Source organism: Phycomyces blakesleeanus, assembly GCF_001638985.1.
Source record: "Phycomyces blakesleeanus NRRL 1555(-) unplaced genomic scaffold PHYBLscaffold_31, whole genome shotgun sequence".
NCBI lineage: Eukaryota > Fungi > Mucoromycota > Mucoromycetes > Mucorales > Phycomycetaceae > Phycomyces > Phycomyces blakesleeanus.
This window is the reverse complement of record NW_017265188.1, coordinates 406,856-422,472: the sequence shown is the minus strand read 5'-3', so window position 1 is coordinate 422,472 and position 15,617 is coordinate 406,856. Positions and strand designations below refer to the sequence as shown.

General features: G+C 33.7%; 4 protein-coding genes across 4 annotated transcripts; 2 read left to right on the top strand and 2 right to left on the bottom strand.

Annotated features, from left to right (window-relative positions):
* Positions 1-124: 124 nt before the first annotated feature.
* On the bottom strand, positions 125-4,843 carry PHYBLDRAFT_189139 (hypothetical protein; the record flags this gene model as incomplete). Its single annotated transcript, XM_018439610.1, has 16 exons — positions 4,827-4,843; positions 4,511-4,638; positions 4,381-4,428; positions 4,225-4,319; positions 4,073-4,143; positions 3,928-3,997; positions 3,771-3,843; positions 3,619-3,693; positions 2,681-2,748; positions 2,338-2,471; positions 2,116-2,186; positions 1,966-2,030; positions 871-941; positions 703-743; positions 429-551; positions 125-230 (listed from the first exon to the last, which is right to left on the bottom strand). The coding sequence occupies exons 7-16, from the start codon at positions 3,803-3,805 to the stop codon at positions 125-127; spliced, it is 789 nt and encodes a 262-aa protein (XP_018285235.1). The 5' UTR covers positions 3,806-3,843; positions 3,928-3,997; positions 4,073-4,143; positions 4,225-4,319; positions 4,381-4,428; positions 4,511-4,638; positions 4,827-4,843.
* A 3,294-nt stretch (positions 4,844-8,137) lies between these two features.
* On the top strand, positions 8,138-10,902 carry PHYBLDRAFT_174580 (hypothetical protein; the record flags this gene model as incomplete). The annotated part of the gene is made up of 11 exons (XM_018437287.1): positions 8,138-8,154; positions 8,343-8,470; positions 8,662-8,756; positions 8,838-8,908; positions 8,984-9,020; positions 9,155-9,210; positions 9,288-9,362; positions 10,233-10,300; positions 10,510-10,643; positions 10,862-10,865; positions 10,886-10,902. The coding sequence occupies 11 exons, from the start codon at positions 8,138-8,140 to the stop codon at positions 10,900-10,902; spliced, it is 702 nt and encodes a 233-aa protein (XP_018285281.1).
* A 1,562-nt stretch (positions 10,903-12,464) lies between these two features.
* On the bottom strand, positions 12,465-13,664 carry PHYBLDRAFT_67330 (hypothetical protein; the record flags this gene model as incomplete). Its single annotated transcript, XM_018441777.1, has 5 exons — positions 12,465-12,562; positions 12,860-12,892; positions 13,199-13,276; positions 13,397-13,496; positions 13,629-13,664. 5 exons carry the CDS (start codon positions 13,662-13,664, stop codon positions 12,465-12,467), a joined length of 345 nt encoding a protein of 114 aa, XP_018285234.1.
* A 288-nt stretch (positions 13,665-13,952) lies between these two features.
* Positions 13,953-15,478, top strand: PHYBLDRAFT_67329 (transcription factor TFIID, C-terminal; the record flags this gene model as incomplete). Its single annotated transcript, XM_018441776.1, has 6 exons — positions 13,953-14,080; positions 14,127-14,170; positions 14,263-14,507; positions 14,595-14,882; positions 14,953-15,141; positions 15,278-15,478. The coding sequence occupies 6 exons, from the start codon at positions 13,953-13,955 to the stop codon at positions 15,476-15,478; spliced, it is 1,095 nt and encodes a 364-aa protein (XP_018285233.1).
* Between the last annotated feature and the right edge of the window lie 139 nt (positions 15,479-15,617).

The following is a 15,617-nucleotide window of genomic DNA, read 5'->3' as shown; positions in this document are numbered from 1 at the left end:
GTCTAAACCGAGATGCTTTATATTTTAGCGCTTTATTCTCAATTAAAACAAAGAACAAATGTCAATTTCCAATGCTTTGTCTTCCTTGTAAGGTCAAATAAGATAAAAAGTAAGATGTCACCCATTAATTGATATCGGTGCTGTTATAGTTAAGGCTTTTATGCGGTAGTTTATCGATAACAAAAAACTGGAAGAGGTACTTGGTACAAGCAGAATTTGTCTGAGATAGACTTTTCTATAAAAAAAAACAACCCTTCATTTTAGTTCAAGACACTATTGCTTCCAACAACAAAGCTTTAATTAATCGTTTAGAAAAAAAAAAAATTTCTTCGAAAGAATGTCCAGGTTTCACAATAATCTGTCATATGTGTAAGACTCTTTTCAACACTATATCCAAGAAGTCAGTGGCATATAGTAGGGGGTTTCACCAGCTTTGGATGCTTGACTGTTGGATGTAGCGGTAGTTTAATTCGAAAAATGATTGGCTGCGACGAATCTTCAAGAAATGAAAACTGAGCATCCAGGCATCCAAAAAAAAATAGTTCGATAGTCTAATGTAATGACTTGGCCAAAATTTACAAGATTCTGTACTTTATGTACGATTGATGGCAAGGTTCATAGAAAAGCAATGTCAAAAATAAAACATAATCAATCTATGTAAGAGTGGCTATCTTAATACAAAGTTATAGAAGTCTAACTTACTTGTAGGGAATTTGGGCATGGGCAATATATTTATGAGTATTCTAATCAAGTGTATTATAAATATGAATTCTGACATATATGAGAGAAACCATATCAACCAAGAGACATTAATGGTATTCAATAGTTGTTTTTTGACATTGGTTATTGTTGGATAGTGCTTAAACTAACAATACATCCAACAGTCAAGCACCCAGAGCTGGTGAAACCCCCTATAAGGAAAAGCTCTTTGAATTGAAAATCTAATATATTATGAGAAAAGGATAGTTTTACAATCTGGGCATATTTTACCTTATTTCTGAATCATTATTCTTTACATTTGAAAAGGTGATACGGACAGTATTGGTTTATATGATGAAGTGGTCCAGACGGTTAAAAGGAAAAGAGAATAGATATCGATCTCCTTTATCATATCCTTGACTCAAATATTTGCATTTGGCAGCTTGTTCTCTCAAGAAAGATAAAAAGAAAACAAAAGTGCTGTGTAAGGATGGTCTTTATTGCTTTCATCTTTCGATAATTAATAAAGAAAAATAAGATAATCAGTAAGATATTGTTAAGCTATTACAAAGATGTTGGGATAGAATATGCTTCTTTGGATAATTAATAATGAATAAGAGAGAGAAGTAGAAATAGCTAAATATTTCTGTGGTTGATTATTACAATTCTTGTGTCTTTTAATTGATTTCTTCGCCAGCTATAAGAATTATATTCTTTTTGCGGCTACGACTTGAGCAATTTTTTTTACATAATTGATACAAAGAAAGGTTTAGGAAGATAGGATATGTCTGGGTCATATGGAAGTTCAAAGACACGCGCAATTAACTAATGAACTAATGAAGAATCTTCTATTTATGCAAGCTCTCAATGAAGATAAAGATAGCGAATATATCTACTAAGAAGATAATGCTCCCTGTCACAAGTTTAATATTGGATAAGAGTGGAAGAAATGACATAATTTTATAGTAATAGTAAGGCTGCCAAGTAGTTTAGATTTTAGCTCTATGGAGATCTCATAAGAATATTCCACCAGAAGAGTGAAAAAGAAAAAAGAGGTTAATCTTCAAAAACTTTTAAGGAGGTGGCGGTTATTACCTATATGGAATAAAACAACACTCGGGTTGGTGTTTGTAATATTAAGTGCATGTCAATGGCTAATTGCGTGGCAATGCCTAATTGCATGTGAATGCTTAATTGTATACATGAGATGAAGAAAGTTAATGAAACGTCATCAAACTATTGATTTTTTTTAAAGAAAAACTGTACCTTTGTATTTATATGTTTTTAGGCATGAGTTGTCAAGTGAAAGAAGATCGGCTAAACCAAGAATGCTAAAGAAGTTGTATTATTGATATATTAGAATTTAATAAGTATGATGACTATTGTCGGTACGAGTCTATATATACATATACATACCTTGCTTGTAAGAAAATAAAAAAATTCAAACAGATCTCAGTACTGAATATTGTATTAAAATATTCGTTCGTCTGTTTTTAAAGTGTATCCGATTTATCCCAAAAAGTAAAAAATAAAGATTTTTTTGTCAAGACCTGCGCTTGAAGGCCGATCCACTCAAGTTTACACTCAAGCTTCTCAACAACCCTCATTCCTGCCTACTCGGCATGGCATCAAATTTACCATGACGGCAAAGTATCGGTGAAATGCTTTAATGCCAAACTGCTCGGGACAGGTGTCTGAGACACCCAAGTGAACAGCATAGCATTTACTTAGGCACCTTAACTTTGCTTCGGGTTCGTCCCTCATGTCCAGTTCTGTTTACCAGAGCGTGGGTTACAAGTATCAAAGTCTAAGCAATGAGGGACTTGAAAAGCACAGGGATCATTTCAACAGGAAGCAGTAAAATACAGGCGATTGTACTGGGTAATCTGTCGATTCTGCTGGAATCTACCTGTATTACCTCACGTCCAGGTGCTCAACGAATTTAAAAAACTCTACGCATCCAGGTGATACACCCTTATACTTGCACCTTTCTGTGACAATCTTGACATGCCCCAAAGGACAAAATCTGGAGAGCCAATATCCAACGTCCTAAGAAAATAGCATAAAGCTACCTCTGCGTTCCTCAGTCTTCTCCATGTTATGTGCCGCACAACACAGAAAAAACTGACGTGGATTTCATCCGGCTTTCGCCTTCATATGAGTGGCTCAGGAAGGTCTTTAACGTCCAGTATGCTCTACACTAAGAGCTACTTTCCCTTACGGTACTTGTGTTCAGTTGGTTTTTTATAAGTATATTTAGCCTTCGATGAAACTTTTCACCAGGATTAGGGAGTTTGTAAAACAACCCGACTCATCGGAAGCTACTTAACACAAAGACAAGAACTCAAGACAAGGTGAGGGGATTGCACCCTCCAGTAACCTTTTCCAGGGAGTGAAGGCTACTGACTTGTTGGTATGTCTGGAAAAGCAGTTCACTAGTTCACAATCCAGAGCAGTCAAAAGACTACTCCGGTTCAAACATTGGAGCTTCTCCATCTCAAACAATAAAGTCCAAGACGGAATCCCTTTTGGTTTCTTTTCCACTGCAGTAAATGCAGGTAGAATCGCTCAAAGTACGGACCAATTTTAGGCCATGGTACCTTGAGCGAACTCAATGACTAGACGCCAAAGAGTGCAGTGCGTTCAATAAAAAAACCAGAATCTCATATTAAGACAAGCCTTATAAATAAGGCGTCTACAATGAGCGAGTTGGAAAAGAGCCCGGAGACTCACTGTTAAAGACCATGATATACACATTTTGCATGAAAATGTTTACGTATATTCCTTTTGATATATCGTGACCGATAGAATACGAGGTACTCAGTGACCACTCCAAGAGTAGAGATATAAATAAAAATCGAGTATAAGGTTAATATACTTATTGTGTCAAAGTGTGTGCGCGTGTGCGCGTTTACTTACCTAGCTGTTAACTGCGAAGGGTGTAAAATACTGAGCTGGTTCTCGGTACACCTCTCCATAAGCATACTTTGAACACTATCAAGAGAATAAAGTAATATAAAAGTATAAAGTGAGTATGTTAATTGAGTCAAAGTATGTATATATTGACTTACCACTCAGTGGACCATACATGGTATGAAGGCACCATCAAAAGAATGGTGGTTAACAGCTAAACAGAACTAGAAACTGCAATAGAAAAAAAGAAAACATCAAATCATAGTTAGCGTGTTGATCGTGTCAAAGTATGTGTGTATGTACGCGTTTACTTACCTAGTAAACAGCAGCGGAAGGCTTGAAAAGTACTTGTGCTAAAAAGCAAGACGGGACGGGACACTGGACACTGTGATAAAATAAAAGAAATATCGAATCATAGTTAGTGTATTGATCGTGTCAAAGCGTGTGTGTGTTTGCTTACCTAGCAGATAACTGCGTAGGGTTTAAAAAAGTACTTGTGCTTAAAAGCAAAACGGCACTGGACACTGGACACTGTGATGAAAGAAAGAAAACATCAAATCATAGTTAGTGTGGTGATCGTGTCAAAGCATCTGTGTGTGTGTATTTACTTACCTGGTACATGAACTTGACGTGAAGGACCTCTCCGTGGCTACAGTGGAATGGACGCTGGGCATAGAAGACAGAAAAAAAACATGCACAAGAAAACACTGTGCTGTAGTTAGTATATTGACCGTGTCAAAGTGTGCATATGTCTGTATAATACTTTACCTGCTATTAGACTGGACATCATTTTTGGAACTTAGCTAGAAACCGCGTCTGGGGTGCGTTTTCATAATAAATATCAGTATGCACCTTATACGGATAGAAGGATATAGGCATTTAAAGACAATTTTCTTACCGTGTCGGAAACCAAGGACCACCGAAAGGAAACCAGGAGGAAGAGGAGGGATAACAGGAAATTGAGAATTGTATCGATTCTTGTATGAAAAAAAATGGGGATGGCGCAGCACGGAAGGCGTAAAATGCCTATTTTGGATAAATCAAAACAAATTCATATGAAAATTAAATAGTTTCATGTTTTCAGTAAAAGCTCCATGTTTTTTATCGCATATTTTTATTGCGTATTTTTTATCGCATATTTCTATCAAGGACCTATTGGTATTATCTAATAGATACATTGAATAGTACCAACACTGAATACATTTGAGTATTACCTTGTTTTAGATAACATTTATATTTCTTTGGGGAATATATTTCTATATCTTTATGTTCACACTACTGATAATTATTATTATTATTATTATTATTATTTTAAAAAAAAATACCAAGTAAATAAAGAAATTCTCCTTAACATTATAACCACACTTTGTTTTCTTTTGCTTCACAAAGTATCCTGAAAGTCATATAAGTAGATAAGAACTACTATTAAGAAAATAATAGCATGTATTTATTAAGCTATTTTTTTTATTTAGGCTATTCAGTTTTACATACATATGCAATATCTCTTGTGAGCTACAAACATAATACTCTTTCTTACTCTTGATCAATAAAAATATTGTTATTATAATGTATATTCACATATCTTAGCTAGCATGACTTATTCTTTACATAATTATGTCTAGAGCCAAAATTTTAATTATATAAATTTCATGGCAATTGAAACTTGAGTAGTTTGTGTGATAGATTACTCAAATGTGTAAGAGAAGATAATATATACTGATCTACTATAATATCATTTTAGCCTATATATTGTGGGTATCAGTCTATTCTCTTGAAAATAATAAGAAAATAAATAGAGAGATGTGTTAGGATAGTCTATATTACTTTTATTTTTTTGATGGTTAAATATATATATACATTAACATATAATATAATAATACAGTAAGTAAGATCAACTTCAGCAGTTTACTGAAATATTTACATTTAAAGTTATCTTAAGATATTAAGACTTGGAGTATATTATTTACATCTTAACTGTTGTGGTGGTTGAAGTTGAAGAAGTTTTTAAGAGGAAGAATTGAAGATTTGAGATTAGGAACGAAGATTCGTGAGAACTTGTGTAGGTTTTGTTTATTGAGAAAGGATTTTGTATCAAAGTTTGACCAGGTTCCTACACTGAACTACTACTGCTATTTATATTATTTTGGATCGGGAAAATTATATGACTGGGGTCAGGTAATCGATCCTATCTGAGCCTTAATCAGAGCAACGTGATCTTGGAATAATTAATGTATGATTAATTATATAAATGTGTGTAGTCCCAATGAAGTATTAACATCGAAAGTAAATGTGTTTATGAGTTATAATTATGCTTATAATAATCTACTGATGTATCCCATATTATGGTGATATCATCATATGAAATATAATCACTATCATGCATGCTAAACCTGTGTGTTAAATAATAAAGTAATCGGTAGATACCTTTGACTGGAATAGCTGAGGCTTTGTATTATTTTCTTCAGACTTATTCTCAATTACAGCAGTAGTCAATACTCATTTACAACATTAACAATATTTCAAGGCTTGTATAGATTATGTACTTTAAATCAATTTAATATCTTATACTGGTAGAGCCTAAGTATTTATAGGCAAGCTGGTGGCACTGTTGGTTTCGGACAAGTACCCATATTCAATTACCAACACAATTAGTATTATCCAAACTATCTAATTTTCTCAATAACATGCTATCAACTTAACTCAGAAAAACTATATATTCCCAAATAAATTAACTCAATAAAAAACAACTTTTACACACTTATATTTTCTTTTTCTTTATTTTCTCTGGGTATTTATCCAAAAAACACTTTTATTTGCTACAAAGACTATGAATGTTTATCTGATAATCCCCTTTTTCCTTTTCTAAATGTTTTTTTTTACAAACTTCTTACACCACACCAACATACACAGCACGTCTCACCACTCTCCTACCAATTTATCTGGAATCATTCGACATTATATTTCTGTGACCTCCGTTTATCGCCACATATTGACTACTATCATGTTTTTAATGACGTTCTTTCTTCTGCTCAAAAGTCTTACTGGAGAACAATTTCTGGCAATTTTTTGTTTGTTCTTGACGATATGTAAAATGTATTAAAAATAGCATATAAATAGGGCAGTAGTATTAAGTGTATCTGCAATATTCAATATATTTACAGCAACAAAGATAATATTTATATACAAGAAGTACAGACTATAAGAAAAGATAAGATAGTAGTTAAAAGATATACAGTTCTGTCTTTATTTCGCAGGAGTACTTAATATATTGAATTCATGTAAAATTTTGGCTAGAAATTATATTTTTCTTTCTCACTCTATTTTACGTTTTTATTTTGATTCTTCTCATTTATTGTTTATCATGAGTCAAAGATTTAAATCAAAGTTCCAATTGTCTACTTTTTTTTTCTCTTTTGTTCTCGTTTAATTGAATATATGCATTTCAGAAAAAAAATATTAAGAAAATATTGGAAACTAATCAGAAGACTTGTTGATATTGGTGATTTAGTTGCTGTTGCTGCTGCTGTTCCTATTGATATTATATGATTAGTCTTGATGATTTATCAAGAAAAGTGCACAAAAGTAAAACAGCAAGTAAAAGACAAGAGAAGAATAATAAAAGTATATACATATAGAGATATGGAGGGATTCTTACCTGTTATATTCTGTGCTTTGATCTTAGAAAACATATTATTGTTCTGATTTTATTAGATGGGCTATATCAGCATTAAATATAATTCAAAATATGTAGCTAGTTTGATAGGGTATAAGCATCATTACATTCTTTTTTGTTAAAATAGTTATAGATATTGTATATTGAAAATAATGTAAAAGCAGAAGGGTCGAGTAAAGAAAAAAAAGAACTCGCCGACTAGACTCTGTATCAAAGAGTAATGTCTTTATCAGAGAGAAAGAGAAAAGAAAGAGTATGAATACGTACTATTAGAGATCTACAGTAGCTGTAAAATGTCTACAATAATCCTTTAAATAATTTTTTTAATGATTTTAATATGATTTCAAAGAAATATAAACTGTAACAGTATATACATACTACAGTGTCCGAAAGAAAGGTTTAACAGCTTTATTATTTATCTATAACTTTACTAATACATTTATATAATTAAAATTTTGGCTCTAGACATAATTATGTAAAGAATAAGTCATGCTAGCTAAGATATGTGAATATACATTATAATAACGATGTTTTTATTGATCAAGAGTAAGAAAGAGTATTATGTTTGTAGCTCACAAGAGATATTGCATATGTATGTAAAACTGAATAGCCTAAATAAAAAAAATAGCTTAATAAAAACATGCTATTATTTTCTTAATAGTAGTTCTTATATACTTATATGACTTTCAGGATACTTTGTGAAGCGAAAGAAAACAAAGTGTGATTATAATGTTAAGGAGAATTTCTTTATTTACTTGGTATTTTTTTTTAAAATAATAATAATAATAATAATAATAATTATCAGTAGTGTGAACATAAAGATATAGAAATATATTCCCCAAAGAAATATAAATGTTATCTAAAACAAGGTAATACTCAAATGTATTCAGTGTTGGTACTATTCAATGTATCTATTAGATAATACCAATAGGTCCTTGATAGAAATATGCGATAAAAAATACGCAATAAAAATATGCGATAAAAAACATGGAGCTTTTACTGAAAACATGAAACTATTTAATTTTCATATGAATTTGTTTTGATTTATCCAAAATAGGCATTTTACGCCTTCCGTGCTGCGCCATCCCCATTTTTTTTCATACAAGAATCGATACAATTCTCAATTTCCTGTTATCCCTCCTCTTCCTCCTGGTTTCCTTTCGGTGGTCCTTGGTTTCCGACACGGTAAGAAAATTGTCTTTAAATGCCTATATCTTTCTATCCGTATAAGGTGCATACTGATATTTATTATGAAAACGCACCCCAGACGCGGTTTCTAGCTAAGTTCCAAAAATGATGTCCAGTCTAATAGCAGGTAAAGTATTATACAGACATATGCACACTTTGACACGGTCAATATACTAACTACAGCACAGTGTTTTCTTGTGCATGTTTTTTTTCTGTCTTCTATGCCCAGCGTCCATTCCACTGTAGCCACGGAGAGGTCCTTCACGTCAAGTTCATGTACCAGGTAAGTAAATACACACACACAGATGCTTTGACACGATCACCACACTAACTATGATTTGATGTTTTCTTTCTTTCGTCACAGTGTCCAGTGTCCAGTGCCGTTTTGCTTTTAAGCACAAGTACTTTTTTAAACCCTACGCAGTTATCTGCTAGGTAAGCAAACACACACACGCTTTGACACGATCAATACACTAACTATGATTCGATATTTCTTTTATTTTATCACAGTGTCCAGTGTCCCGTCCCGTCTTGCTTTTTAGCACAAGTACTTTTCAAGCCTTCCGCTGCTGTTTACTAGGTAAGTAAACGCGTACATACACATATACTTTGACACGATCAACACGCTAACTATGATTTGATGTTTTCTTTTTTTCTATTGCAGTTTCTAGTTCTGTTTAGCTGTTAACCACCATTCTTTTGATGGTGCCTTCATACCATGTATGGTCCACTGAGTTGTAAGTCAATATATACATACTTTGACTCAATTAACATACTCACTTTATACTTTTATATTACTTTATTCTCTTGATAGTGTTCAAAGTATGCTTATGGAGAGGTGTACCGAGAACCAGCTCAGTATTTTACACCCTTCGCAGTTAACAGCTAGGTAAGTAAACGCGCACACGCGCACACACTTTGACACAATAAGTATATTAACCTTATACTCGATTTTTATTTATATCTCTACTCTTGGAGTGGTCACTGAGTACCTCGTATTCTATCGGTCACGATATATCAAAAGGAATATACGTAAACATTTTCATGCAAAATGTGTATATCATGGTCTTTAACAGTGAGTCTCCGGGCTCTTTTCCAACTCGCTCATTGTAGACGCCTTATTTATAAGGCTTGTCTTAATATGAGATTCTGGTTTTTTTATTGAACGCACTGCACTCTTTGGCGTCTAGTCATTGAGTTCGCTCAAGGTACCATGGCCTAAAATTGGTCCGTACTTTGAGCGATTCTACCTGCATTTACTGCAGTGGAAAAGAAACCAAAAGGGATTCCGTCTTGGACTTTATTGTTTGAGATGGAGAAGCTCCAATGTTTGAACCGGAGTAGTCTTTTGACTGCTCTGGATTGTGAACTAGTGAACTGCTTTTCCAGACATACCAACAAGTCAGTAGCCTTCACTCCCTGGAAAAGGTTACTGGAGGGTGCAATCCCCTCACCTTGTCTTGAGTTCTTGTCTTTGTGTTAAGTAGCTTCCGATGAGTCGGGTTGTTTTACAAACTCCCTAATCCTGGTGAAAAGTTTCATCGAAGGCTAAATATACTTATAAAAAACCAACTGAACACAAGTACCGTAAGGGAAAGTAGCTCTTAGTGTAGAGCATACTGGACGTTAAAGACCTTCCTGAGCCACTCATATGAAGGCGAAAGCCGGATGAAATCCACGTCAGTTTTTTCTGTGTTGTGCGGCACATAACATGGAGAAGACTGAGGAACGCAGAGGTAGCTTTATGCTATTTTCTTAGGACGTTGGATATTGGCTCTCCAGATTTTGTCCTTTGGGGCATGTCAAGATTGTCACAGAAAGGTGCAAGTATAAGGGTGTATCACCTGGATGCGTAGAGTTTTTTAAATTCGTTGAGCACCTGGACGTGAGGTAATACAGGTAGATTCCAGCAGAATCGACAGATTACCCAGTACAATCGCCTGTATTTTACTGCTTCCTGTTGAAATGATCCCTGTGCTTTTCAAGTCCCTCATTGCTTAGACTTTGATACTTGTAACCCACGCTCTGGTAAACAGAACTGGACATGAGGGACGAACCCGAAGCAAAGTTAAGGTGCCTAAGTAAATGCTATGCTGTTCACTTGGGTGTCTCAGACACCTGTCCCGAGCAGTTTGGCATTAAAGCATTTCACCGATACTTTGCCGTCATGGTAAATTTGATGCCATGCCGAGTAGGCAGGAATGAGGGTTGTTGAGAAGCTTGAGTGTAAACTTGAGTGGATCGGCCTTCAAGCGCAGGTCTTGACAAAAAAATCTTTATTTTTTACTTTTTGGGATAAATCGGATACACTTTAAAAACAGACGAACGAATATTTTAATACAATATTCAGTACTGAGATCTGTTTGAATTTTTTTATTTTCTTACAAGCAAGGTATGTATATGTATATATAGACTCGTACCGACAATAGTCATCATACTTATTAAATTCTAATATATCAATAATACAACTTCTTTAGCATTCTTGGTTTAGCCGATCTTCTTTCACTTGACAACTCATGCCTAAAAACATATAAATACAAAGGTACAGTTTTTCTTTAAAAAAAATCAATAGTTTGATGACGTTTCATTAACTTTCTTCATCTCATGTATACAATTAAGCATTCACATGCAATTAGGCATTGCCACGCAATTAGCCATTGACATGCACTTAATATTACAAACACCAACCCGAGTGTTGTTTTATTCCATATAGGTAATAACCGCCACCTCCTTAAAAGTTTTTGAAGATTAACCTCTTTTTTCTTTTTCACTCTTCTGGTGGAATATTCTTATGAGATCTCCATAGAGCTAAAATCTAAACTACTTGGCAGCCTTACTATTACTATAAAATTATGTCATTTCTTCCACTCTTATCCAATATTAAACTTGTGACAGGGAGCATTATCTTCTTAGTAGATATATTCGCTATCTTTATCTTCATTGAGAGCTTGCATAAATAGAAGATTCTTCATTAGTTCATTAGTTAATTGCGCGTGTCTTTGAACTTCCATATGACCCAGACATATCCTATCTTCCTAAACCTTTCTTTGTATCAATTATGTAAAAAAAATTGCTCAAGTCGTAGCCGCAAAAAGAATATAATTCTTATAGCTGGCGAAGAAATCAATTAAAAGACACAAGAATTGTAATAATCAACCACAGAAATATTTAGCTATTTCTACTTCTCTCTCTTATTCATTATTAATTATCCAAAGAAGCATATTCTATCCCAACATCTTTGTAATAGCTTAACAATATCTTACTGATTATCTTATTTTTCTTTATTAATTATCGAAAGATGAAAGCAATAAAGACCATCCTTACACAGCACTTTTGTTTTCTTTTTATCTTTCTTGAGAGAACAAGCTGCCAAATGCAAATATTTGAGTCAAGGATATGATAAAGGAGATCGATATCTATTCTCTTTTCCTTTTAACCGTCTGGACCACTTCATCATATAAACCAATACTGTCCGTATCACCTTTTCAAATGTAAAGAATAATGATTCAGAAATAAGGTAAAATATGCCCAGATTGTAAAACTATCCTTTTCTCATAATATATTAGATTTTCAATTCAAAGAGCTTTTCCTTATAGGGGGTTTCACCAGCTCTGGGTGCTTGACTGTTGGATGTATTGTTAGTTTAAGCACTATCCAACAATAACCAATGTCAAAAAACAACTATTGAATACCATTAATGTCTCTTGGTTGATATGGTTTCTCTCATATATGTCAGAATTCATATTTATAATACACTTGATTAGAATACTCATAAATATATTGCCCATGCCCAAATTCCCTACAAGTAAGTTAGACTTCTATAACTTTGTATTAAGATAGCCACTCTTACATAGATTGATTATGTTTTATTTTTGACATTGCTTTTCTATGAACCTTGCCATCAATCGTACATAAAGCACAGAATCTTGTAAATTTTGGCCAAGTCATTACATTAGACTATCGAACTATTTTTTTTTGGATGCCTGGATGCTCAGTTTTCATTTCTTGAAGATTCGTCGCAGCCAATCATTTTTCGAATTAAACTACCGCTACATCCAACAGTCAAGCATCCAAAGCTGGTGAAACCCCCTACAGTGAATATGTGAGTTAAAATTCACGATTGATACTTGTGTTCCCATCGATACAGACAGAAGAGGCCTTTTTATATTATATCCATCAAAACAATGCTTCAGAAATTTCTAAAGTTTATTGTTATATTGGAAACCAAAGCTTAAAAGAAACCAAGAGCATTAAGTATAATAGTGTGTATATATTTTTTACTTGAGGTTGAGACGAATTTTGATTTGTTATAGGAGAATTTTTTTTTTAAAATATCACCTCACAAATTGAGACGATAAATATGCTAAACAAAACTCATACTTTTACATATATATGACATAGAGCGTAGAGCTGAAAAATCTAATATATGTGACCATGATGTAGTTGTTACAAAACATAAAAGAAGTACTGAATATTAAATGGCTAAGCTAAAAAGGCAGAAGCGTAATGTAGAAATCTGTAACCATGATGTTAATCAAGTAGAACGAAGGAATGTATGCAACAGCTGGCGCCAATATGGCTTTAAAAGTTGCAGATCAAAAGAGTTTGCAAATCATACACCAAGTAAACAAGAAGAAATGCAAGGGTTGTTGGGAGATCATACTACCATTTTTTCAAATACACGAATGTCATTTATGTAATAAAATGGCTTTTGCTGAAACTTACTTTGGGTTTGAATAATGTTCTCACTTGTAAAAGTTGCAGGATGATATAGCAATGCGGCTCCACCGCTTAGAAGAGCGTCTTCAATAATTCAAGACGTTATTAGTGGCCATAGTCGACCTTAAAATAAAATTCAAGCTGTACCAATATAAAGTTTAAACGCTGTACTTTACCCAACAATGAAAAGCAAAAAAAAAAAACCAAAAACCAAAAACAATGGTTGTGCGACAACACATCTTAAGAATGCGCCATTTAACTTTTGAAGTACAACATCAATGTGGATCAGGAGCAACAATTTTCTCTGTAAATAGTATATATTGTATATGTATAAATATGAAAAAAAGATGAAAGGGATTCTTGGGTATTGTTGGGTCACTCTAGATCAGCTTCAAATTGATGTGTGTATATATATACTTGAGGGACTTTTTAATACTTTTGCTAATTGCAATGTGTCGCAAAGATATGACATTGATTGTAATGGTTATCTTTAATGAGTATACGCTAAATTACCGAGAGGATATATTCCACCTGACATAAATAGGAAAAAATAACAATACTAATATTATTTGATCCTTTTTGCGATAGGAATTTTACCTGAAAACTACTATATGTATTCTCTATTTTGCCCTTCTGTGTACATTGTGTGGCAATGATTTCCTTATAAGAGAAATCTCCGCTGAGGAGGCTGAATATATTGTGGCTGTATGTTCACTAAAAAAAAATGAAAAAAAAATAGCAGTGACGAAGATTTAACATCATGACACCACCAATTCGTGCATCAAGTCTTCTTAAATGGAAAGATCTTAATGTCTCACCCAATGAATTGCGTCTGGACACTTTAAGATGCGGACAGAGTTTTCGATGGAAGCAAAACAATGGCCTTTGGTAAGCCTACTCGAATTTTGCCTTCTTTGACTTATACATATCAAAGGTCTTGTGTATTGAACGGTAGACTGGTGGTTTTGAAAGAAACAGGTACAAATAAATTTATATTACCTTAAAATTTTTGATGATAATATTTCATTAATTAATTTATTAATTAATAATGTGTGTTTCTATAATACTAGACACTAGTGTTATGTATGGAGAGTGGGAAGAAGACAAGACAATCGAAAAAGATTTGAGAGACTATTTCCAGTTGGACAAAGTATCCTTGTCAGAATGTTATGAGAGATGGTCTGGTATAGATCCTAATTTCAAGGTCAAAGCCATGGGGCTGAAAGGAATTCGTATTCTCAGACAGGACCCTTGGGAGAATCTTGTGTCGTTTATCTGTTCAAGTAATAACAACATTTCCAGAATATCACAGATGGTAAATAAATGTCTATATGCATTTAATATCTACAATGTGTATATATAAAAGTCACCGTGCATGTGAATCATACCATATATAAAATAGGTCAACAAGCTATGTGTCCAGTTTGGGCCCAAAGTGGCGACTATGGATGGAGAAGGATTTTATGCATTTCCTCCGTTGGATAAGCTGATTGGAACTCAAGATCAGCTAAGAGAACTAGGGTTTGGATATCGTGCAAGATATATTGCTCAGACAGCAGCTCAGATTGCAGCCGAACATCCAGATCAGAAAGAGCAATGGTTGCATACATTGAGAAATGTTTCGTTTGATGAAGCCAAAACTGCACTTATGAGATATCCTGGAGTGGGACCAAAGGTTGCCGACTGTGTGGTAAATACATATCGACATACAAATCCGTATTCTTGATTGTTGAATCTGCTTACATATGATCTTTGTTTAGTGCCTCATGTCATTAGATCAGCATGAAGCTATTCCTGTCGATACACACGTGTGGCAAATTGCGATGCGTGATTACCGCTTCAACCTCACTGGTGTCTCTAAAACCAAGACTTTAACGCCTGCTCTGTACAAAGCAATTGCGACCAATTTCCGTGATCTGTTTGGCAGCTACAGTGGTTGGGCTCACTCTGTAAGTCAATTATAGTTTTGATTTTGAATTGAATTGAATTGAATTATTTAATTAATTACTTGAAATTTTTTTATTTTTATTTTTATTTTGTTTTATTTTATTTATACAACTAATATATTTGCTGTGGTTCTTGTAGGTTCTATTTACCGCTGATCTGCGATCATTTGATGATAGAATTATAAAGGAAAAGAAAGAAAAGGCCGTAAAGAAGGAGGCATTGATTGGTGAAGTTGTCTTGAAGAAGCTAATCGTCCCAGATCCAGTGTTGGATCAAGACAATGAGCATGATACACATGTCCGACGGTCGAAGCGACAACGTAAAAATACGATTGGATAGAATACTAAATGAATTTTAAAAAGGAACTCTAATAGAATTAATATATATGTATATATATCTTTTTTGCTTTTGCACTGTTGTACAATTTTTTATTTTTATTTTAATGCTCCGGATTTCCCGATTAGAGCATATGCCATTA